Source organism: Plecotus auritus (genome assembly GCF_963455305.1).
Source record: "Plecotus auritus genome assembly, chromosome: 8".
In the NCBI taxonomy this organism is placed as follows: Eukaryota; Metazoa; Chordata; class Mammalia; order Chiroptera; family Vespertilionidae; genus Plecotus; species Plecotus auritus.
The window spans coordinates 87,707,596-87,727,847 of record NC_137782.1 but is presented as its reverse complement, the minus strand read 5'-3'; the positions used below and the strand labels follow the sequence as shown (position 1 = coordinate 87,727,847).

The 20,252-nt window shown below is 46.9% G+C and overlaps 1 protein-coding gene across 1 annotated transcript in view; it reads left to right on the top strand.

Annotated features, from left to right (window-relative positions):
- Positions 1-9,691, top strand: part of LOC308255554 (plasmanylethanolamine desaturase 1) — a 28,754-nt gene extending 19,063 nt beyond the window's left edge. Inside the window, exons 3-6 of the mRNA XM_080683158.1 lie at positions 4,214-4,305; positions 4,717-4,861; positions 6,457-6,669; positions 8,686-9,691. Coding sequence (XP_080539284.1) covers positions 4,214-4,305; positions 4,717-4,861; positions 6,457-6,669; positions 8,686-8,807 — 572 coding nt within the window. The 3' untranslated portion in view covers positions 8,808-9,691. The remainder of the gene's footprint in view (positions 1-4,213; positions 4,306-4,716; positions 4,862-6,456; positions 6,670-8,685) is intronic.
- The last annotated feature ends 10,561 nt before the right edge of the window (positions 9,692-20,252 follow it).

The window sequence follows — 20,252 nt, the reverse complement described above, 5'->3', positions numbered from 1 at the left end:
GGTGAAGATAAATAATAAATAAATAAATAGCTTGGCTTTGTGGTTGAACGTCGACCTATGAACCAGAAGGTCATGGTTCAATTCCCAGTCAGGGCACATGCCTGGGTTGCGGGCTCGATGCCCAGTGTAGGGTGTGCAGGAAGCAGCCGATCAATGATTCTCTCTCACCATTAATGCTTTTATCTCTCTCTCCTTCTACCTTCCTCTCTAAAATCAATAAAAATATATTTTTTAAAAACAGATAGATAGATAGATAGATAGATAGATAGATAAAGGCATTGTTAGAGTTGTCAGGATAGAGCCTCGGGAGTCACTTCACTATGCAAGTAAAGATGCTGAGGTCCAGAGGGGGCAAGGGACTTGCCCAGGGTGACAGAGCAATATAGTAGCAAGAGATGAGGCCCCTGATTCTTGATCTAGATTCACCTTAGCTCTTGTCCACATACCCTATTGTCGCTCCTGGTGGACACAAGGTAGTGTGTCTAGAGCATCCTGTAGTATGCAATAGAAGCTCTATTAATGCCCCTGGACTTACTGAGGTGCAGCTTAAGGGCATGAAAAGGGTGCTGGTTTTAGAGGCAGGTAGACCCGCCTCTTCCCATCCCAGGGCTACCACTTCCATGTCATGAGACTCTAGGGAGGGGAGACAACTTCTTAGAGCCCCTTTCCTTATCCAAGAAGAGGGATAATAAGTGACACCGTCTCATGTGGAGACAAGTGCTGTGATGGAAATAAAGCACAGAGACGTGACCAAGAGCACCTGCTGAGAGGCTGGCTTTCACCAGGGGGGTTGGGTGATGTTTGCCCTGAACTGGAAGGCTGAGGAGGAGCCAGCCGCTCCGGGATCTTTAGGGAGGGGTGGGGTGCCGGCCAAGGAAACAGCAAGTGCAAAGCCCTTGTCTCCTGTCTCCCTGGCCTCCCGGACTCTTGCCTGGGTCCACCCTCCTGGCATTATCATTGAGGAGCCAGACTGCCCAGCCCTGGGTGGGGCCCTGGGCATACAGGCCCAGAGGGCCCTGCTGAGCCCTGACCCTTCCCAACCCAGCCACCTGTGTCACCCTATGACTAATCTTTCAGCTTCCACATGTCAGGAGGAGTGCTTATCCCTACCTGCCCGCCTGGCCTTGTCACCAAGAACTTACATAGAGCTGTGTCTCCCTTCCCCCACTGTCTGTCCCATGTTTGATATCCATGGGATGGAGGCTCCAGGCCTCTGGAAAGTCTTCATTCACGGCTACCCTTTAACTTGGGCCCAGATACTTGCATGCCCACTCTTGCCCCCTCATTCATGACCCCCATTCCGGGAACTTTTCTGCAGCCTCCACAGTGGCCCAGTGACCTGGTCTCTTGTCACCAAGGGGCCGAGGGCTCTAGCAGAACTCAAAGAACCCTTAAATGGCCTTGCTGGGCCTTGAACAAGTTCACCAGAGAAACTGAGTGTGGGGAGGGGGAGGGAAAGGGTGTGCCTGAAGTCACATGACCCAGTGGACTACACTTACAATCACTGAGAACTGCATTGTTCCCTGCCATGTTTTATAGCTTTTCCTGCCTGTGTCTCTGCCCCAGAGACAGTGAGCTCAATATCTGGTGCATCTCTGGTTCCGGAGCTTGGTGCACAGTACAGGGTCTCACAAAATGTTGCTTACAGACTAAATGACCACATAACAACAGCATCGATAATTATAGGTATGGAGGGGTTACTGTGTGCCAAGTACTGTACTTCGAGTTTACATTGATTAATTCAGTGAGTATGTACAGAACCCCTGATAAGTGCCAGGAACCAGGATGCAGCCATAAACAAAAGAATAAAATCCCTGCCCTGACCGGTTTGGCTCAGTGGATAGAGCGTTGGCCTGAGGACTGAAAGGTCCCAGGTTCGATTCCGGTCAAGGGCATGTACCTTGGTTGTGAGCACATCCCCGGTAGGAGGTGTGCAGGAAGCAGCTGATAGATGTTTCTCTCTCATCGATGTTTCTAACTCTCTTTCCCTCTCCCTTCCTCTCTGTAAAAAAAAAAAAATCAATAAAATATATTAAAAAAAAAAAAAGAATAAAATCCCTGATCTTGTGGGCTGACATCCTTGTGAGGGACACAGTAATCAGAAAAAAGAAGTCCGAGGTGACAGGCACTTGGACAAAAGGAGACAGGAGATAGGAAATGCTGGAAGGTGAGAGGGGATACAATTTTATTTTATTATTTTGTTATTTTTTTAACATGTCTATTGATTTCAGAGGGGAAGGGGGAGAGAGAGAGAGAGAGAAACATCAATGATGAGAGAGAATCGTTGATCGGCTGCCTTCTGCACACCCCACACTGGGGATCTAGCCCACAACCCAGGCATGTGCCCTGACCAGGAATCAAATCGTGACCTCCTGGTTCATGGGTCAACCTTCAACCACTGAGCCATGTTGGCCGGGCAAGAGCAGGTACAATTTTAGATCAGGTGTCCCTGGAGGACTTGAGTGAAGAACAGAAGGAAGTGAAGAGTGAACTGTGTTACATCTTGGAAAAGAATGTTCCAGGCAGAGGGGAAAGCAAATGTGAAGACCCAAGACATGTAAGAGTGTGCAAGGGAAAGGGAACACACCAAGAGGGCTGAGATACAGTGAGAGGGGAGTGTGATGGGAGTGGCACTGGGGTGTTACCTGGACAGGTGGTCGCCTCTCTGCCTCAGTTTCCCCAGGTGTACAATGGTGATGGTTCATCCTGCTGTGTTAGATTTGATCCTCAATGCTGGTTAAGAACCCAGCTCTGCCGCCCTGACCAGTTTGGCTCAGTGGATAGAGCGTTGGCCTGTGGACTGGGGGGTCCCGGGTTCGATTCCGGTCAGGGGCATGTGCCTTGGTTGCGGACACGTCCCCGGTGGGGGGTGTGCAGAGGGCAGCTGAATTGATGTTTCTCTCTCATCGATGTTTCTAACTCTCTATCCCTCTCCTTCTCCCTTCCTCTCTGTAAAAAAATCAATAAAAAATATATTAAAAAAAAAGAACCCAGCTCTGCCACTTGCCATCTATGCTATCTCGTTCTAGTAACTTCTGTTCTCCAAACCTCAGTTCCCATTTCTATAAACTAAAAATAAAAATGGTACCAACTTCTAAAAATTATGAGAATTTTTTAAATATATTTTATTGATTTTTTTTATTTTATTTTATTTTTTTTTTACAGCGAGGAAGGGAGAGGGAAAGAGAGTTAGAAACATCGATGAGAGAGAAACATCTATCAGCTGCCTCCTGCACACCTCCCACCGGGGATGTACCCACAACCAAGGTACACGCCCTTGACCAGAATCGAACCCAGGACCCTTCAGTCCTCAGGCCAATGCTCTATCCACTGAGCCAAACCGGTCAGGGCAGACTATGAGAATTTTTTGAAATCAAGCATGTAAAGCACTTGTGTCTGATACTAAGAAAGTGCTATAAGTGGTACTTTTTTTAAAATCATCATCATTCCCATCTATCTTCAAGAAATTGGGGCACAGAGAGGTTAAGTAACATGCCCAGTATCACACAGCTAGTGAGTGACAGCTGGAATTTGAGTACAGATCTAACAGCTCTTAACCTCTGTATCATACTAAACCCTCAAGTGAGTGAGTGGTATTGGGGTCTCTTAGGGGACCCCACTCCAGTTCTGAACCAATTGAGAACAAAGATAAAGAAAAGGCTGCTGGATGCCAAATTACCATGTTTATTGTTGATAAAAGCTAGGTAGGATTGGGGACTGTGGTGTCTATCGGCACCTAATGTACTTCTCTTTTTGTTTCATTGTTGAGAATATTACAGATATCCCCCTGGAGATTATTGTCCTCAGCAAAATAAGCCAGTAAAGTACTTCTTGACACCAAACTCCAGAAAGACATTTCTATCTAGTCACCAGCAACACTGTAACAGAGCAGGCTTCCCTGTGTGGGGCAACTGAGGGTCAGCTCCTCATAGGGAAAGGTTAAGCTGATCTGAGCATGCCCAGTTTATCCTCTCCAGTCCCCATATCTCCCCTGAGGCAGAACAAGTAAAGGGCCAGAACCAGACTGAGGCTCCATTCACAGGAAAGAGAGCTCCCAAGTAGAGAAGGGACAGCCTTTCCCCTAACAAATGAGTGAATGAGCGAGCAAGCCAGTGAGTGAATGCTTGACTCCTGGTTTGGAGTGGGCAGATGGCGAGATGTCCCTGTGTGTCCCCTGTCCCCCTCGCCATTCTCACTCTGTTCTTGTCCACAGTTGCAGGGGCTCTCATTGCTGACTTCTTGTCTGGCCTGGTGCACTGGGGAGCCGACACTTGGGGTTCTGTGGAGCTGCCCATTGTGGGGAAGGTGCGTATATTGAGCCAGCCCCAGCCCGTCTCCTCTGGAAGGAGGTCGGGCTCTCTGACATTGGGTGAGTTCCCTTTCCTGTCTGAGCCTCTGTTTCCCTGTCTTAGGGTGGGAAAGAGGGTGGAGCCTGTCTCCAACACCCCTCATAGCCCAGGTGGGGAGGCAGGCCCAAAGGGGAGCAGTACCAGCCCAAGGTCCCTGCCAGGTCATTTCGACCTATCTTCCGCTAGAACTAGACCGTGAAGACTGGGTGGGGTCTGTGGCATCAGTGGCATGATGGAATGTTCTGGCATCCCAAAGCCAAGGAGGTGAGCTCGAGTTATGTGTGTGCTGGAGACTGTGGGAGTAGCTGGCCAGCATAGATAGACTGGCTGGATCTATCCTCACTCCCGCCTCCCTATCCCACCCCAGGCTTTCATCCGGCCGTTCCGGGAGCATCACATCGACCCAACAGCCATCACACGTCATGACTTCATCGAGACCAATGGGGACAACTGCCTGGTGACACTGCTGCCATTGCTGAACATGGCCTACCAGTTCCACACCCAGAGCCCTGGTGAGCGTGCCAGCTGGTGGTGGGCCTCCAGGGGGCCACGGAGACAAACACTCATGTGTCCATGAGCCTCCTGTGGCTTGTGTGTGTGTGTTTGGGCCCTCACAGTGTTATAAAAAATTGTGTTACCTTCATGTAAAATTGGGACATTGGACATAAAGGCCTGTGTTTCCAGCTTCTCTTAAACAATCCAATCTGGCCACCCTGGGCCCTTGTTTCCACTTGGCTTCTTCACTGGGCTGGAGCTAAGTGCAGCTGCCACCTTTAGACAGGAATGCACTCTCTCCAGTTTGCCACAGTCCCCACTACTCCCTGCTGTCCTACACCCCCCACCCCTTTGCTTATTTGTATTACCTGCCTAAGAGCTGGTTTTGCTGCCCTGGCTTAGTGGAAAGAGTATCCACTGTGAACTCAGACAGTCCTGCATTCAGATCTCTGCCCTATGTATTTTAGGGAGGGAACTTGTCCCAAAATAAGTCACTTCATCTCTCTGAGCCTTATCTGTCAGGTGGGGAAATGAGTCCTTCCTTTTCCAGGTCTTGTTTTAACAATTTGACACCTCACTGATCCTCAGAGCAACCTCCCTGTGGGTAGATGTGATGAGTACCTGTGGTAGTAGGTACTGTGGTGCCCCTTCCACACCCTCTTCCCAAGGGGTGGAACCTCCCTCACTGTTGCTGTGAGGAGGGCTGCTAACAACTCCCAGCTGCCCCTTCTGAGAACTGCTAGGGCAGGTCCCGCCTCTCCCCTGGGGATAAGCCTAAAGCCAGTGACAGGAAACACCTACAAAAGACCAGCCCCCTCATTTCTGAATGGGACCGACTCTATGAAGCCATCAACACTCCAGAGTTCCCCCTCGGTATCGGCTGAGGCAAGACTCCCCCACCCCATCTTTGCTTAGCTCTTCCCCTGCCCTACTTCCCTCATTCCCTCAGATGTTTTTCCAGAAGAGGGGATTCCCCTCAGTCCCCCATCCCCCAATAAATCACAATGCCCCCAAATCCTTCTCAGGCTGTGCTTTTCGGGAACCTGGACAAAGACGTATTTCCATTTTTTAAAATATATTTTTATTGATTAGGGAGAGGGAGAGATAGAAACATCAATGACGAGAGAAAATCATTAATTGGCTGCCTCCTGCACACCTCCTACTGGGGATTGAGACCGAAACCCGGGCATGTGCCCTGACCGGGAATCCAATCATGACCTCCTGGTTCATAGGTCAACACTCAACCACTGAACCACGCCGGCTGGGCAACTTATTCCCATTTTATTGATGAGGAAGTTAAGACTCAAGAGGCAGGGTCACTGACCCAGGTTCATACAGCCAAGAAATGTCATAGCAGCGATCTGAACCCAGTGCTGCAACTCCAGAGCCCACGTTATTGTTATTTATGTGTATTCGTTATCTGCCCACTGAGCAGAAGGGGCGTCTGAACTTGCTGCTGAGGCCACGTGGGAGGCTGGAAGGAGGTCTGGGTGCTACCCTGGGATGGGAGCTGCCTGGAGCGAGTGGCATAGGTCAGACTGGTGGACGGCCCCCCACCCCATGTGACAATTACGTGGGCCTTATGGGTACACACCCTCTCCCCACCCTGCAGAAGCCCTGGAGCAGCTGTACCCCTGGGAATGCTTCGTCTTCTGCCTGATCATCTTTGGCACCTTCACCAACCAGATTCACAAGTGGTCACACACGTACTTTGGGCTACCACGCTGGGTCATCCTCCTGCAGGACTGGCATGTCATCCTGCCGCGTAAACACCATCGAATCCACCACGTCTCACCCCACGAGACCTACTTCTGCATCACCACAGGTGCGGCTATAAGGCGGCATAGAACAGGACACCCCCTCCCCACTCCAGCTACAACTCCATCCTGAGGGTCAGGAGGGCACAGGTTACAGTGGAAGGTCATGCAGTCCTTGCCCTGTGGGAATGTTCTCTCAGAACATTTATTGAGCACCTACTATATGCCAGGCACTCTTCTAGGTGCTAAGGACACAGCCATAAACAAGACAGAACTTCCCTAACCCCAGCTCATGGAACAAATATTTATTAAGCACCTACTATATGCCAGGCACTGCTCTGGGCTTAGGACACAGCACTGAACAAAACTGGCAAAAATCCTGTCTTCAAGGCATTTACATTCTATTAGGGGACATTCCAGACAATAAACAAGCCCTACATCTGATAGTGCTAACTGCTATGGAGGACAATAAAGCAGAGGTGGAAAGAAATGGGGAAATTCGCCCTTTAAGTTGGGCGGTCAGGGAAGCCCTCACTGAGAAAGTGACCTTTAAACTGAGGGAGAAAGTCATGCAGATCTGAAAGAATGAACAGTGGGTGCAAAGGTCCTGAGGCAGGAGCATGCACTTTTGTTTGAGGAGCTGCAAGGAGGCTATTGTGGCTGGAGTGGAGGGCTTGAGGGGTAGAGTGACAGGAGAAATGACAAAGTCCAGGTCTGAGAAATGCTATGGAGGAAAACAGCAGGGTAAGGGGCAGAGAGTCATGGGGTGTGGGGGGGAGAGGGGAGTGGCTGTTCATATAAGGAGATCAGAAAGCTGGAATATGGTAGGAGTGCAAATACTTGCAGATAAATAAGGAAGGATCAATTCAAGCAAAGGGAATAACATGTACAAATGTCCTGAGGCAGGAAGATGCCTAGAGTGTCTGAGGAACGGTAAGGAGGCACATATGCCATTAGTAATGGCCAGTGCCACCAGCGAGGTGAGGTGGATCAGGTGAGCATATTTCCTAGGGCTAGTTGGATTTCTTCCAAGGTTAAGTACATAAGGTGCTATCAAGTCAGACCAAGTTAGGTTCACCTATCATCTCCTCCATGTGTGCCTTTAGAAGACTCAAGCCTCCCTGGATATTGTGTTTTTCATCCACAAAATGGGTCTGCAGGCACTTCCTTCACGTACCACCTTTTCAAGGCTGGATGTGAATGGCAAGATGGCAGATGCTTGGCACATAATAGGTACTCGATAAGCTACTACTGGGTCTTGGAAGAGGGATTGTTTTGTTTTTCTGGAGGCAGAACTGAGAGCCACAAAAAAATATTTTTTGCACGTCATACTCTTTGAAAGAAGGTGGAGGGCATAGAATTTAGGCTATTTAGGAGTTCAGTTAACTGCTTAGCCAGGCCTGGGATCAATCTTGGTTTGGCCTGCTACTAATTGGAAAACTCCCCACTAAGTCTCCATTTTCTCATGTGGAAAAAGGGACTGATAATAGTGTCTGCCTTGTTTGGTTGGGAGATTGTAATGCAAATATGAAATAAAATTGTGAGAAATATGAATTGAGTACCTATTATGTTGTACATACCATTCTTGGCACTGGGTATGAACAGTGAAGAAAACATGAGGTTCTGCTGTTGAGAGCTAACATTCTAGTTGAGGGTTGGAGAGAAAACCCAACAAAAAAAAACATGGAAGTGCTAAATTAATGAGATTAGTTACATTATCAGAAAGGCTGTAAAGAAATAAAAGAGGGGCACCACAGGCCTGGAGTGTGGTTTAAGTGGTGGTCAGGGAAAGCTTCCTGGGAGAGGTGGCATTTGAGCCAAGTGATAAGAAATGCTGCCACTGTGCTTAGCATATAGTAAGTGCTCAATAAGAAAGTGAATGAATGAGGGTATGAGGGCATGTCTGAGCACCCCTGAGCCCATTGGTGGGAGGCCCCTGTTTCTAGATTCCTTGATCAGTCCTTGTCCCCTCCCTTGTGCCAACCCACTCCCTATTGCTCCTGCCTCAGGTAGGACCAGCTCTCTCTATATTCCCTCAACTGCTCCTCCCCCATTCAACCCCTTGGTGCCCTGTTCCACTGCAGGTTGGCTCAACTACCCTCTGGAGAAGATGGGCTTCTGGAGACGCCTAGAGGACCTTATCCAGGGCCTGACAGGCGAGAAGCCTCGGGCAGATGACATGAAATGGGCCCAGAAGATCAAATAACTCCTCCAGCCTGCCACCTCATTGCCAACCTTCCTTGGCCTCCCCAAACCGAAGCCATCTGCCAAATTTCAGCCTTCCTTGTGCTGGCCCCTCCATTAGGAGAGGACGCCTCCTGAGCTGGGCCTGGGCACCCCCAGCCCACCCTTTGTGACACAGAATACTTGAGCCACTGACTTTTCATTTCCTTTTTTTTCCCCGTTTCCTTTCCATGGCCCCCTCCTTAACTACCTGAGCTGCTCTGTCTACCAAGCCTGACTGCAGAAAAAGGAGCCCCTTGGGTAGAGGGGAAGTTCACTCACTCTCCACACTCTGACCTCCCACAGCCCCACTGGGCAGCACTTCCATGTGTCTGGCGTTAGGGCCACTAATCCTCTTATCTGTCCCTCCTTGTCTTCTCCTAGTGGTTTAGGAGCCCCTAGGCACACCTAAGTGTCCCTGGAGCATTGCCCTGCCATAGCCCTGCAAACTGACCCTAAAGGCCTTGGTGGACAGCCCCAGCCCAGCCTGTCTATTTAAGGATAGCAAAGTACAGCAAGGGTCTGAGGGCAGTGGCCAGAAGAAGCCAGAATCCCCTGCCCAAGTCTGGACCATCTTCCCTTCCCCTTCTCCACCTGCCCACGTGATTCCAGCCAGAGCTGATGGTTCTACATGAAAGAAGGATGACTTCACAGGGCATAGCCCCTACCCTGGGTCTTGATCATTTGGAAGGGGACACAGTATCCCCTCTGGCCAGGGGTATGTCAGAGAAGGAAGAGTGGGCTTTTTTTTTTTTTTAAAGGTGCTTGCTTGTTTAATGTAAATAGAAAGCCTTAATATCTTTTCTGTAACACGGAGTGATATTTTAATGTCATGTTTTGGATGTACATAATATATTTATAACAAAGCAGCAAGAGTCTACTTAACCTGGGCTGCCTCCTGTTTCCTGGTTGACTCGGGGAGGGGTGTAAGAAGTCAGAGGGTAAGGCCCCACCCCTAGCCTATTCCTAACTCTCCTCCCTCCTTTCCTCGCCCTCTCCCCCCACCCCCCACCTGCCACCCCAACTCCGGGCTCAGGATGGGGGCTTTGTCACCTGAGACAGTGAATTAATGTTGATATCCACTTCAAACACTTGGAGGGGACCCATGATTTGGTAAGGAATGTTCCTCTTGCAGGAGATCATGATGATAGAGTATTAAGGCTGATCCCCATTAGTGAATTCCTTCAGCAAATGTTTATTGGCATCTAGTGTGTGCCAGGCTCTGACCTGGACCCTGGGGCACAGCAGTGAACATAAACAGAAAAGGACTTACCCTAGCGGAGATGACCTCCTGGGCAGACGGACAATAAACATGAATAAATGCACATGGGCATTCAGATGTTGATTTGTAAAGAAAATCAAACAGCATAGAGAAAGCAGAGTGGGGCTGTTTGGCAGTGTGGTCTGGGAGGGCCTGTCAGGAGGTGACATTTGAGCTGAGATCTAGAGGAGGATATGGAGCCAGCTGAGGAAAGAATTGGGGAAAGAGGCCTCTTGACTGGACAGCAAGTGCAAAGGTCTTGAGGCAGGAACAACTTGTAGTTTTTAAGAGACAGTGTGATTGGACTGAAGTGAGCAAGGGGAAGGTGGAAGATGAGGTTAGAAAAGACATTACACAGAACCTCTTAGGCTGAGACAAGTGGAGAGACACTGGACATTTCAGACAAATGACTATCTTGTTCATTCATTGAACAAATAATTATAAGGCATTTCCTATGTGCTAGGCACTGGGGTTCAGTAGTAAACACTACACACATTACAATCAATATCTAGTCTGGGCTAGAGAATTTCTACAATATTAGGAGAAAAAGCCTGTTGAGGACAGAGAAATGACAAAAGACTCTTAGAGCAGTCACAGATAAAGCACTTTTTAAAAATTGTGACCCATAACTTTAATTTCCTTAAAGTTTGTCTGTCACTAGATTTTTGATTTGTGACTGTCTGAAGGGACCACAAAAGGAAGGGGTTTTAAAATTCATCAACTCATAAGTAACAGAAAACTTAAGCAGAAATAATTTTATAAGTTCGTATAACTGAAAAGTTCACAAGTGGTTTTGACTTACAGTTTGGCAGGACTCAGGCTCACATGACTCATCAGAACTTAGCCTCTGACTAGTTCTTGTTTTTCTCTGAGTTGACATTGGACCAGCTTAGCAATCTCAGTGGAAAGTCTCCTTTCCCAGTAGTTGCAGCAAAAGCCCCAGGGCAGGTTCTCATTGGCCTGGATTGGATCATGTGTCTATTTCTGAACCAATCACCTTGGGGGAGGGAGGGCATGGACTGGTGGAGAGGTGTTCTGATTGGCCAGGGCTGAAACATGTTCACCTGGAATTGCAGAGGCAGGATCAACACTTTCCAAGCCACAGAATGTGAGGAGAGCAGGATGGCTCCCAAAAGAAAAGGTGTTATCAAAGAAATCCACAGTGGGATGGGCCAACAGCCAAACCCTTTGGAGGGACCAGAAAAGCAGTGTTGGGACTGCAGGTGTTGGTTTCCCACTCCCAGGCCTGATGGAGAGATTTTCCAGGCCCTACCAACCTGTGTTAGTTCTCCTGAGCCAGCAAAAAAACAGCCTGAGTCCAGAGAGGTGAAGTGATTTGCCCGCAGCTAGTAAGGCAGAGCCAGGCCTCATGCTCAGACCGGTTCCATGCTCTTGAATTAAAAAATGTGTTCAAAACCAGAAGGAGGCCCGGCAGGCATGGCTCAGTGGTAGAGCATCGACCTATGAACCAGGAGGTCAACCGTTCGATTCCTGGTGTTGCAAACAACTGCCTAAGAGAGCAGAGCAGGGGGAAATGGTAGCACCTACTGAGTACTTATCATGTGCCAGACTGTGGAGAGCTCTCTGCATTGCGTCCCATCAGGCAGTCCTGCAGCTCTGAAAGGGGAATACACCCAGCCCCATTTGCAAATGGGGAAACTGAGGCAACGAGGTCATGTAACATACCCAAAACTTGTAGATGGTAGGGCTGGAATCAGCCCTGATCTGACCCAGAGCCATTGTGCTCTAACACCTGCCTTCGGCCCAAGTGGAGAGAGGGAGGGGAGGAGGTAGGTGTCCAGTGACACATGTGTCCCCTTCGAGAAAACAGCAACAGGGCAGGATGAGAAACAGCAGCTGACACGGAGAACTTGGATAGCCTGGAGACATCAGGCCCCAAAGGGCAGCTGCTACTCATAAGGAACTGGGCTTGGGGTGGTAAATAAATACACAATACGATACACAGATGATGTACTGTAGAATTGTATACTTGAGACCTATATAATTTTATTAACCAATGTCACCCCCAATGAATTCAAGTAAAAATATTTTTAAAGTTAAATAAAGAGGAGCTGCAAACCCAGATTTTTTAAATGCTGGTTCCATTTTTTAAACATATCTTGAGCAAAATAAAACAGATATGTGTGAGTTGACTTCTGGCCCCGACTTCCCAGCTGTGTGGGGATGGCCGGGTTTTAGGTGGATTTGTGCTGCTATCTGGTGGTGGAATGAGGCAGGTGGTAGTGCAGGAAAACAGGGATTTCCAGCTCAACTGAACGTGGTGCATCCTCCTCTGTGCTCACTTCTTAGAGGGGTCTGGGCAGGGTACCCGCACCCAACTTTAACCCATCTCCTTTTGATAAAAGTAAAATTTCAAGTTCCCCTCTTAAGCATTATTTTGTAATAAAATGTAAAGAATTATTATCAAGCAATATGAAAGGGTCTAGATTGCAGCCAGTAGGCCAAATTGGGCCCACCTGTTTTTCTATGGCCCCGTGAGCATTTAAGTAAATTTCTTTTATTGATTTTTAGAGACCGAGGAAGAGGGAGATGGAGTGGGGGGGGAGAAACATTGATTTGTTGTTCCATTTATTTATGCATTCATTGGATGATTCTTGTATGTGTCCTAATCAGGGATTGAACCCACAATCTTGGCATATTGGGGCAATGTTCTAACCCATGAGCATTATTTTATTTTATTTTTTAAAATATATATTTTTTTTGCCGAAACCGGTTTGGCTCAGTGGATAGAGCGTCGGCCTGTGGACTGAGGGGTCCCAGGTTCGATTCCGGTCAGGGGCATGTACCTTGGTTGCGGGCACGTCCCCAGTGGGGGTGTGCAGGAGGCAGCTGGTCGATGTTTCTCTCTCATCGATGTTTCTGGCTCTCTATCCCTCTCCCTTCCTCTCTGTAAAATATCAATAAAAATATATTTTTTAAAAAAATAAGTATATATATATATATATTTTTTTTTTTTTATTGATTTCAGAGAGGAAGAGAGAGGGAGAGATAGAAACATTAATGATGAGAGAGCATCATTGATTGGCTGCCTCCTGCACAGCCCCTACTGGGGAAAGAGCCTACAACCTGGGCATGTGCCCTTGACCAGAATCAAACCCGGGACCCTTCAGTTCACAAGCTGACACTCTATCCACTAAGCCAAATCGGCTAGGGCCTATGAGCATTTTTTAAAGTTGGGGGGAAATGGCAATAAAATCAAATTGTGGGGAAAATATTTCCTAACACATGAAATTCAAGTTTTAGTATTGATCGTAACTTTGTATTGACACACAGCCACACCCATTCACTTGCATATTGTCTATGGCTGCTTGTTCAATTCAGAGGCAGTTGAGAGACCAAATGGCCTGCAAAGCCTAAAATATTTACAATTCAGCTCTTTACAGAAAAGCTTAACCAACTCCTGATCTAGAGTGAAGAGTAAATTGCTTCCTACTTTCATTCCCCCAAGCCCTCAGTTCCCCTCCCCAGAGGCCATCATTTCAACAAGACCCTTGCAAGTCCTTTATGTAGGCAGGGAGGCATGTCTGACGCCCCCTTAAAATAGATAGATTATAATATACACCAGGGGTCCTCAAACTTTTTAAACAGGGGGCCAGTTCACTATCCCTCAGACTGTTGGAGGGCCGGACTATAGTTTTAAAAAAAAACTACGAACAAATTTCTATGCGCACTGCGGGCCCGGGACAAGTCGGCTGCTAAGCAGGACAGGCAGCGGCACCCGGCACCTGGCGGGCCGGATAAATGTCCTCGGCGGGCCGTAGTTTGAGGACCCCTGAACACAGTTCTGCACCTTACCTTTTTTCACTCAATATATATGTGTGTATGTATACATATATATTTTTTTATTTTATTTTAATCCTCACCTGAGGATATTTTTCCCATTGTTTTTTTTTTTTTCTTTTTTTTTTTTTAGAGAGAGTAGAAGAGAGAGGGTAAAACAGAGAGAAACTTGTATGTATGAGCCCTGAACAGAACCCAGGCTGGGTAAGAGCTTGCAATCAAGTACGTGACCTTGACCGGAATCGAACCCGGGAACCTTTTGGTCCGAAGGCTGATTCTCTATCCACTGAGCAAAACTGGCTAGGGCCATTAAATATATTTTGGAGACAGTGTTATTTCAACACTTCCTTATTCTGTGTAGCATTCCAACTTCAGAATGGACCTGCGTTTTCTAACTCACCTCTCATTGGGTGTTGGGTTGTTTTCAGTCTTGGTAATACAAATTATTATGTGCATGGGAGAACTGAAGTGCTCATAAGGGTCAGTAGACCTGAGCGGTCATCCTGAGAAATGGTTGGGTCAAGAGTGTTCGTGTGTTACATTTTGATAGCTCATGCCACATTGCCTTCCACTACGGCCATGCCCATTTAAACTCTCACAACTTTGAAGAGTGCCAGTTTTCCCACACCCTTGCCAACACAGTGTGTTATCGAGTGTTTTTTTCTTTGCCAATCTGATAGGTGGTTTTAATTTGCATTTCTCTTACTGTATTTCATTGAATCTAAGATCTCATTGATTGTAAGATGCATCCTGATTTCACAGATGTTTGAATGTAAATATTTGCATTTTAGAATCATTGAAATACAGTATGTTGAATGAGACTGGGTATCTTATCTCATTTCCTTACTCTGTGCATGTATTTTTCTTGGGAGGCAGGGTAGTGGTGGTTAAGAGCTTGGGGGTCAAAGCTTGTAACTTTGGGCAAGTTACTTAACCTTTCCGTGTTTCAGTTTCCTGCTCTGTAAGATGGGATAATAATGGTACCTATCTCATAGGATAGTTGTGAAGATTAAATGAATTAATATAACCAAAACACTATGTTCCTGGAATACAGTAAATGATCCAAAAATGTTTGTATGATTATCATCTTTCTTTTGCGTTATCTTTTTTTCTTAATGAGTTGCAAGGGTGCTTTATAAATTTAGGAACTTTATCTTTTTTGTTTTCCCCCCACTCAAGACCCCTGGTTTTTATATATTTTTCCCTGACCACAAAAGTAACAGATGATAATTATACAAAAATTTTGACATTACAGAAATAAATTGTATAGGAGGAATCCAATGGAAACAACCCAGATGCCCAGCAATAGAGGAGTGAATGAACTGTACCATGACCCCCTTCCCATCCACTCCAATCCCTCTCTGGTTGTATATTTTAACAACTACATCAAACAGTAAATAAAGTATATTAATGCTATACTTCAGACACACCCCAAGAGAACCTAACTCGATGTATGTGCCATAAAATGACACTAGCAAATGTCTCACACACCCCATCAACCACAGACACCTCCCCAGGTATTCTACTCTCTGCTCTCTGTGTGCCCATGACAATTCCTGTCAACAATTCATCAGCTTTACTTTCTGTAGTTTGTATTATAAAAGCTATAGCATGAGGTTGAGATTTTTTCTTAACTATAAATTGGAAATATAGCCCTGGCTGGTGTGGCTCAGGTGATTGAGTATCATTCATTGCACCAAAGGGTTGCCGGTTCGATTCCCAGTCAGGGTATATGCCCAGGTTGTGAGCCTAACCCTGGTAGGAGGTGTGCAGGATCAATGTGTCTCTCTCTCTCTCCTTCTTCCTTCCTCACTCTCTAAAATCAATGTAAAAATATTTAAATTGGAAATATAAACAAAATCATATAATGTTATCTAAAACTTTGCTACGTAAAGTGTGCTCTATGGGTCAGCACTGCATCCCCTGGGAGCTTGTTAGAATTACAGAATCTCAGCACCCCTACCTCTACCCCCATGGTACCAGAATCTGCATTTTAAGAAGATTCCTAGTGATCTGTGTGCACATTAGAGTTTGAGAACTAAAAAATAATACTGTAGGTTTTGTAAAGTATATTGCATTTTTTACATTTTGAGTATACTTTTTAAAACTATTCATGCCTTCCACATCCCAGAGATTCCAAAACTGCCCAAACATTTTCCCATCTTGTTGAGAACAGTGTTTTGGAAGGGATGCTGTGGAACAGTCCATGTCTATATATCTCTTGACTGGAGCACTGAGCCAGCTTCCTGTATCTATTAGGCATACTTTGGCCATACACAACAAAAACTTACCTTTAAGAGCAACGTAAGCAATTAAAACACTGATCTCATGTCCTAAGAAGCCTGTAGGTAGGCAGCCCCAGGGTTTGTTCAGCAGTTCAGCTACATCATCCAAGTTCTAGCTCTTGTCGTCTTTCTGTGCTGGCATCTTCGATATGTCAGCTTTTTGGCCTAAGGGTTGTGCCTCATGGTTTCATCATAATTATCACAGCCCCAAACATCACAACCTCATATTACAGGAAGAAGGAAAGGGGGTAAAAAAGGCTGTATCAGGTTAAGTAAAACTTTCCAAACATGCCCTCTCCCCAACTCATTGAACAGAAAAACTAGGTCACAGGCACACCACTGGATCAATCAATGGCAAAAGGAAATAGCAGTGCCCAATACTGGCTTTGATTCACACCTAGACACTGGACCTTCTGGCCTCCTAAACAAAACCCAGCTTCTGAGAGCAGGAAGGACATGGTGACTGGAAGACTGACAGTCAGTGCTGTCCAACACACCTCTGCAGACGCCCCACCTCCAGTCTTGCTGCTACCCAATTCAACCAAGTTGCACGTTTTGCTTAAAGCCTCCCAGGTACCATCCAGCTCTCTCATCACAGGGGCAGGTGCCTCAGTATTAAGAGAACTGGATTCCAAATCTGACTTTACTCCTTCCTGTTGTGTGACTCTAGGAAAGCCATCTAACTCCTCCGAGCCTCATTTTCCTCATCTAAAAAATGGAGATGATAATAGCTATTTTTCAAGGATCACTGAGGTTTAACACATTAAGCGCCCAGCCTGTTTTGTCTTCCGGACGGAAAGTATAGTGTCAGTCACCGGTGACTGACTAGGAGCTTAACATGTTAAATAAAAATGGCAGCTAATCCTATATTATAAAAAGCCTGTGGTCATGACGCCCTCACACTGTAACGACCGATCACCAGGAGGCTGCGTGGGTGGCAGGCGCGTGTGGGTGGACGGGGCTGTGTGCACAGCGAGGTGCACGCAGGTGGGTGGGGACTTGACGCTGCGTCCCCCCGGGCCGCTGGTGGGAACTTGACCAGGAGGTGCATCCGGGGTTGGGACTTGACACTGTGTCCCCATGGGCAATAAATTTATATATTATTTTCATACACATTTTACTAATTTTCTCTCATCTCTGACACTTCTATAATAAAGGGCAAATAGCAATATTAAAATATTTCCTCTAATTAATTCCTTTTTAATGTGCACAAATTTCGTGCACCGGGCCATTAGTCCTATATAATAAAAGGGTAATATACAAATCGACCAAATGGCGAACAACCAGTCGCTATGACGCACACTGACCACCAGGGGGCAGACACTCAATGCAGGAGCTGCCGGCCAACCTCTCGGTTCCTTCCCCTGGCCAGCAGGCTCTGATCGCCCAATGGGGAACGGGGAACCAGGATGGGTGGCGACAGATGCAGGTGGCACCAGGCCAAGGCCCCCACCCCACTGGTCACCCCACACACAGAGAGTGACCCGTGGCAGGGGGCAGGGCCAGCCAGTGGGTGGAATGGCCAACCTCTTGGTCCCTCCCCGCAGCCGGCAGGCTCTGATCACCCGATGGTGAATGGGGAACCGGGGGTGGGTAGTGGCGGGGGGGGGAGGGCAGGGCCAGCTGTAAGCAGCCAGCGAAGATGGCCCTGGTTGCAGGTCAGGCCTAGGGACCATACTCATGCATGAATTTCATGCGCTGGGCCTCTAGTACTTATATAACATGCACTCTTCACCAAGCCCTTTTCTAAATTTTTTAGTTCTATCAACTATTTTAATCTTTCCAACAATCTGATACTCTGGATTCTCTTATTCTCATCAACCGAAGCTACTGCCTCTGAGCTAAGACCTGGCTTAGGCACCCCAGAAGAATTGTGCACTGGGGACTGGCTGTGACCTCTGATGAGGGGGCAAAGCCTCTCTGAGAGAGTGTAAGCTAGGGGGACTACAACTCCCAGCAGGCTCTGCATCACCGTTGGACTACAATAACGAGTATGCCCCAGGCCCGTCCTGCTTAACCTATTTCTCCTGGGTGCTTTGCATAGGAATATGCTTTAGTGTCAATTTTGCTTGCCAGAAATTCCCTATAAAAACCAAGAGACCTATGCAAGTAAACATTTATGAGCATCGTGGATAAGAGGTGTTTTAGTCCTCGCTTCTCCATCTGATAGCTTGAAGATTCAGTGTCCTCATCTCTAAAATGGGGATACCGTATTCCTAGGAGTTGCAGCATTCAGTTGTGAGGATTAAAAGCTGGATATATATTGGTAAATGTCAGTTCTTCTAGTATCTCCTCCTCCCCTTATGCCAAAGGGTTTTATCAAAGCATTTTATCTCCATAGCTACCCTATGAGGTTAAGTTAATCCTTTTCAGAAGGGGAAAATAACACCAGGAGACGTTCAAGTCTCTTGCCTGAAGTCATACAGCAAAGAGAGTAGTGAAGGAGGACTCCAACCCAGAAAATGACACTGAAGAGTTGAGTCCACCTTAGGAGCCCAAATGCTTCCCTCTTGCTATCTGATGCTTTATAGTGACCCAAAGTCCAGGGCAAATATTTTCTCCTCTCTTCAAGGTAAACCTGAATCATGTGATACATGGAATTATACACTGAGTGGCTAGATTATTATGATCTCTGAACCCATAATAATCTGGCCACTCAGTGAATATCCTATATAATAAAAGACTAATATGCAAGTTGTCCCCTCCACCAGGAGTTCAACCAGCAGGCAGGCCGGCCAACCGCCCATGTTCCCTCCCCCTGACCAGGCTGGCCAGACCCCACCCATGCACGAATTCATGCACCGGGCCTCTAAATATATATATATATATATATATATATATATATATATATATATACACACACACACACACACACACACACACACACACATATATTATATATATATATACACTGAGTGGCCAGATTATTATGCGTTCAGAGATCATAATAATCTGGCCACTCAGTGTGTGTGTGTATGTATGTGTATACATATATATATATATATATATATATATATATATATATATATATATATGCCTAATATGCAAAGCGTCCCCTCGGGAGTTTGAGCGACCAGGAGTTCCATCGCTCATTATGACATGCGCTGACCACCAGGGGGTGGCGTGGAATGAAGGAAGGCCCCTGCCCGTGGCCGGCAGCTGCTAGGGACCCTACCTGTGCACAAATTTCGGGCACTGGGACTCTAGTGTCTAGATCAGGGGTTGGCAAACTGCGGCTCCGTTGACTAGAGTTTACCGACCACTGGTCTAGATAATTGTGTGTGGCCAGTGCTGGAAAGGACATACACATGGCACTCTGAGAATCAAATTCACAGGGCAATGCTGGCTGTGAGACCTGAAGAGTGGGAACAGCATAGTCCAAGGTCCTGAGGAGGGAGAGGACATGTGTTCCAGAGGCCTTGAAAAGGGCCAGTGTAACAGGAGAGATACAGCAAGTCTCAAAGGTGAAGGCAGTACCATGTAAGGGGGAAAAGTGAGGTTCCCAGGGTACCAATGTTAGGAAGGCACTCACTCACAGGGTCATGAAAGTACAGAGCTAGGACCTCAGAGTGAAAGCCTCCTTAAATTTGGGGCCTTAGACACATTATTGGCCCCATCCTGGTCCTATGTGCAGGGTTGTGGATAGGGTAGCAATCCCTCCTGGTTTGCCCTGGAGAATCCTGTTTTATTCTTGTTGTCCTGACAAGATTATACTAGGCCCCCTTTCATTCTGATGATTGTCCTTGTTGGATGATTATTCTATGCTCACTCAATTTGTAGAGTCTGTATTTTTATCCCAAGGGAGTGGTGAATCACTGAAAGTTTTAGCAGAAGGGTTTCTGAGCAAACTCTGGTGCGATATAGAGGCAGGAATAAAAACTGCTGAGGTCACCCAAGTGGAAGACGAGGGCAACTTACCCTAAGCAGGAAAAGTGGATGGGGTTAAGAAATGCTCAGGAAGCAATGCTGTCAGAACAAGGTGATGAATTGGATATGCTGAGTAAGGACTTACGGCTTTCTTGTTCCTCTGTACTTCCTCTGCCAGTGTTTAGCTGTATGACCTTGAAGCAGTCCCTTCACT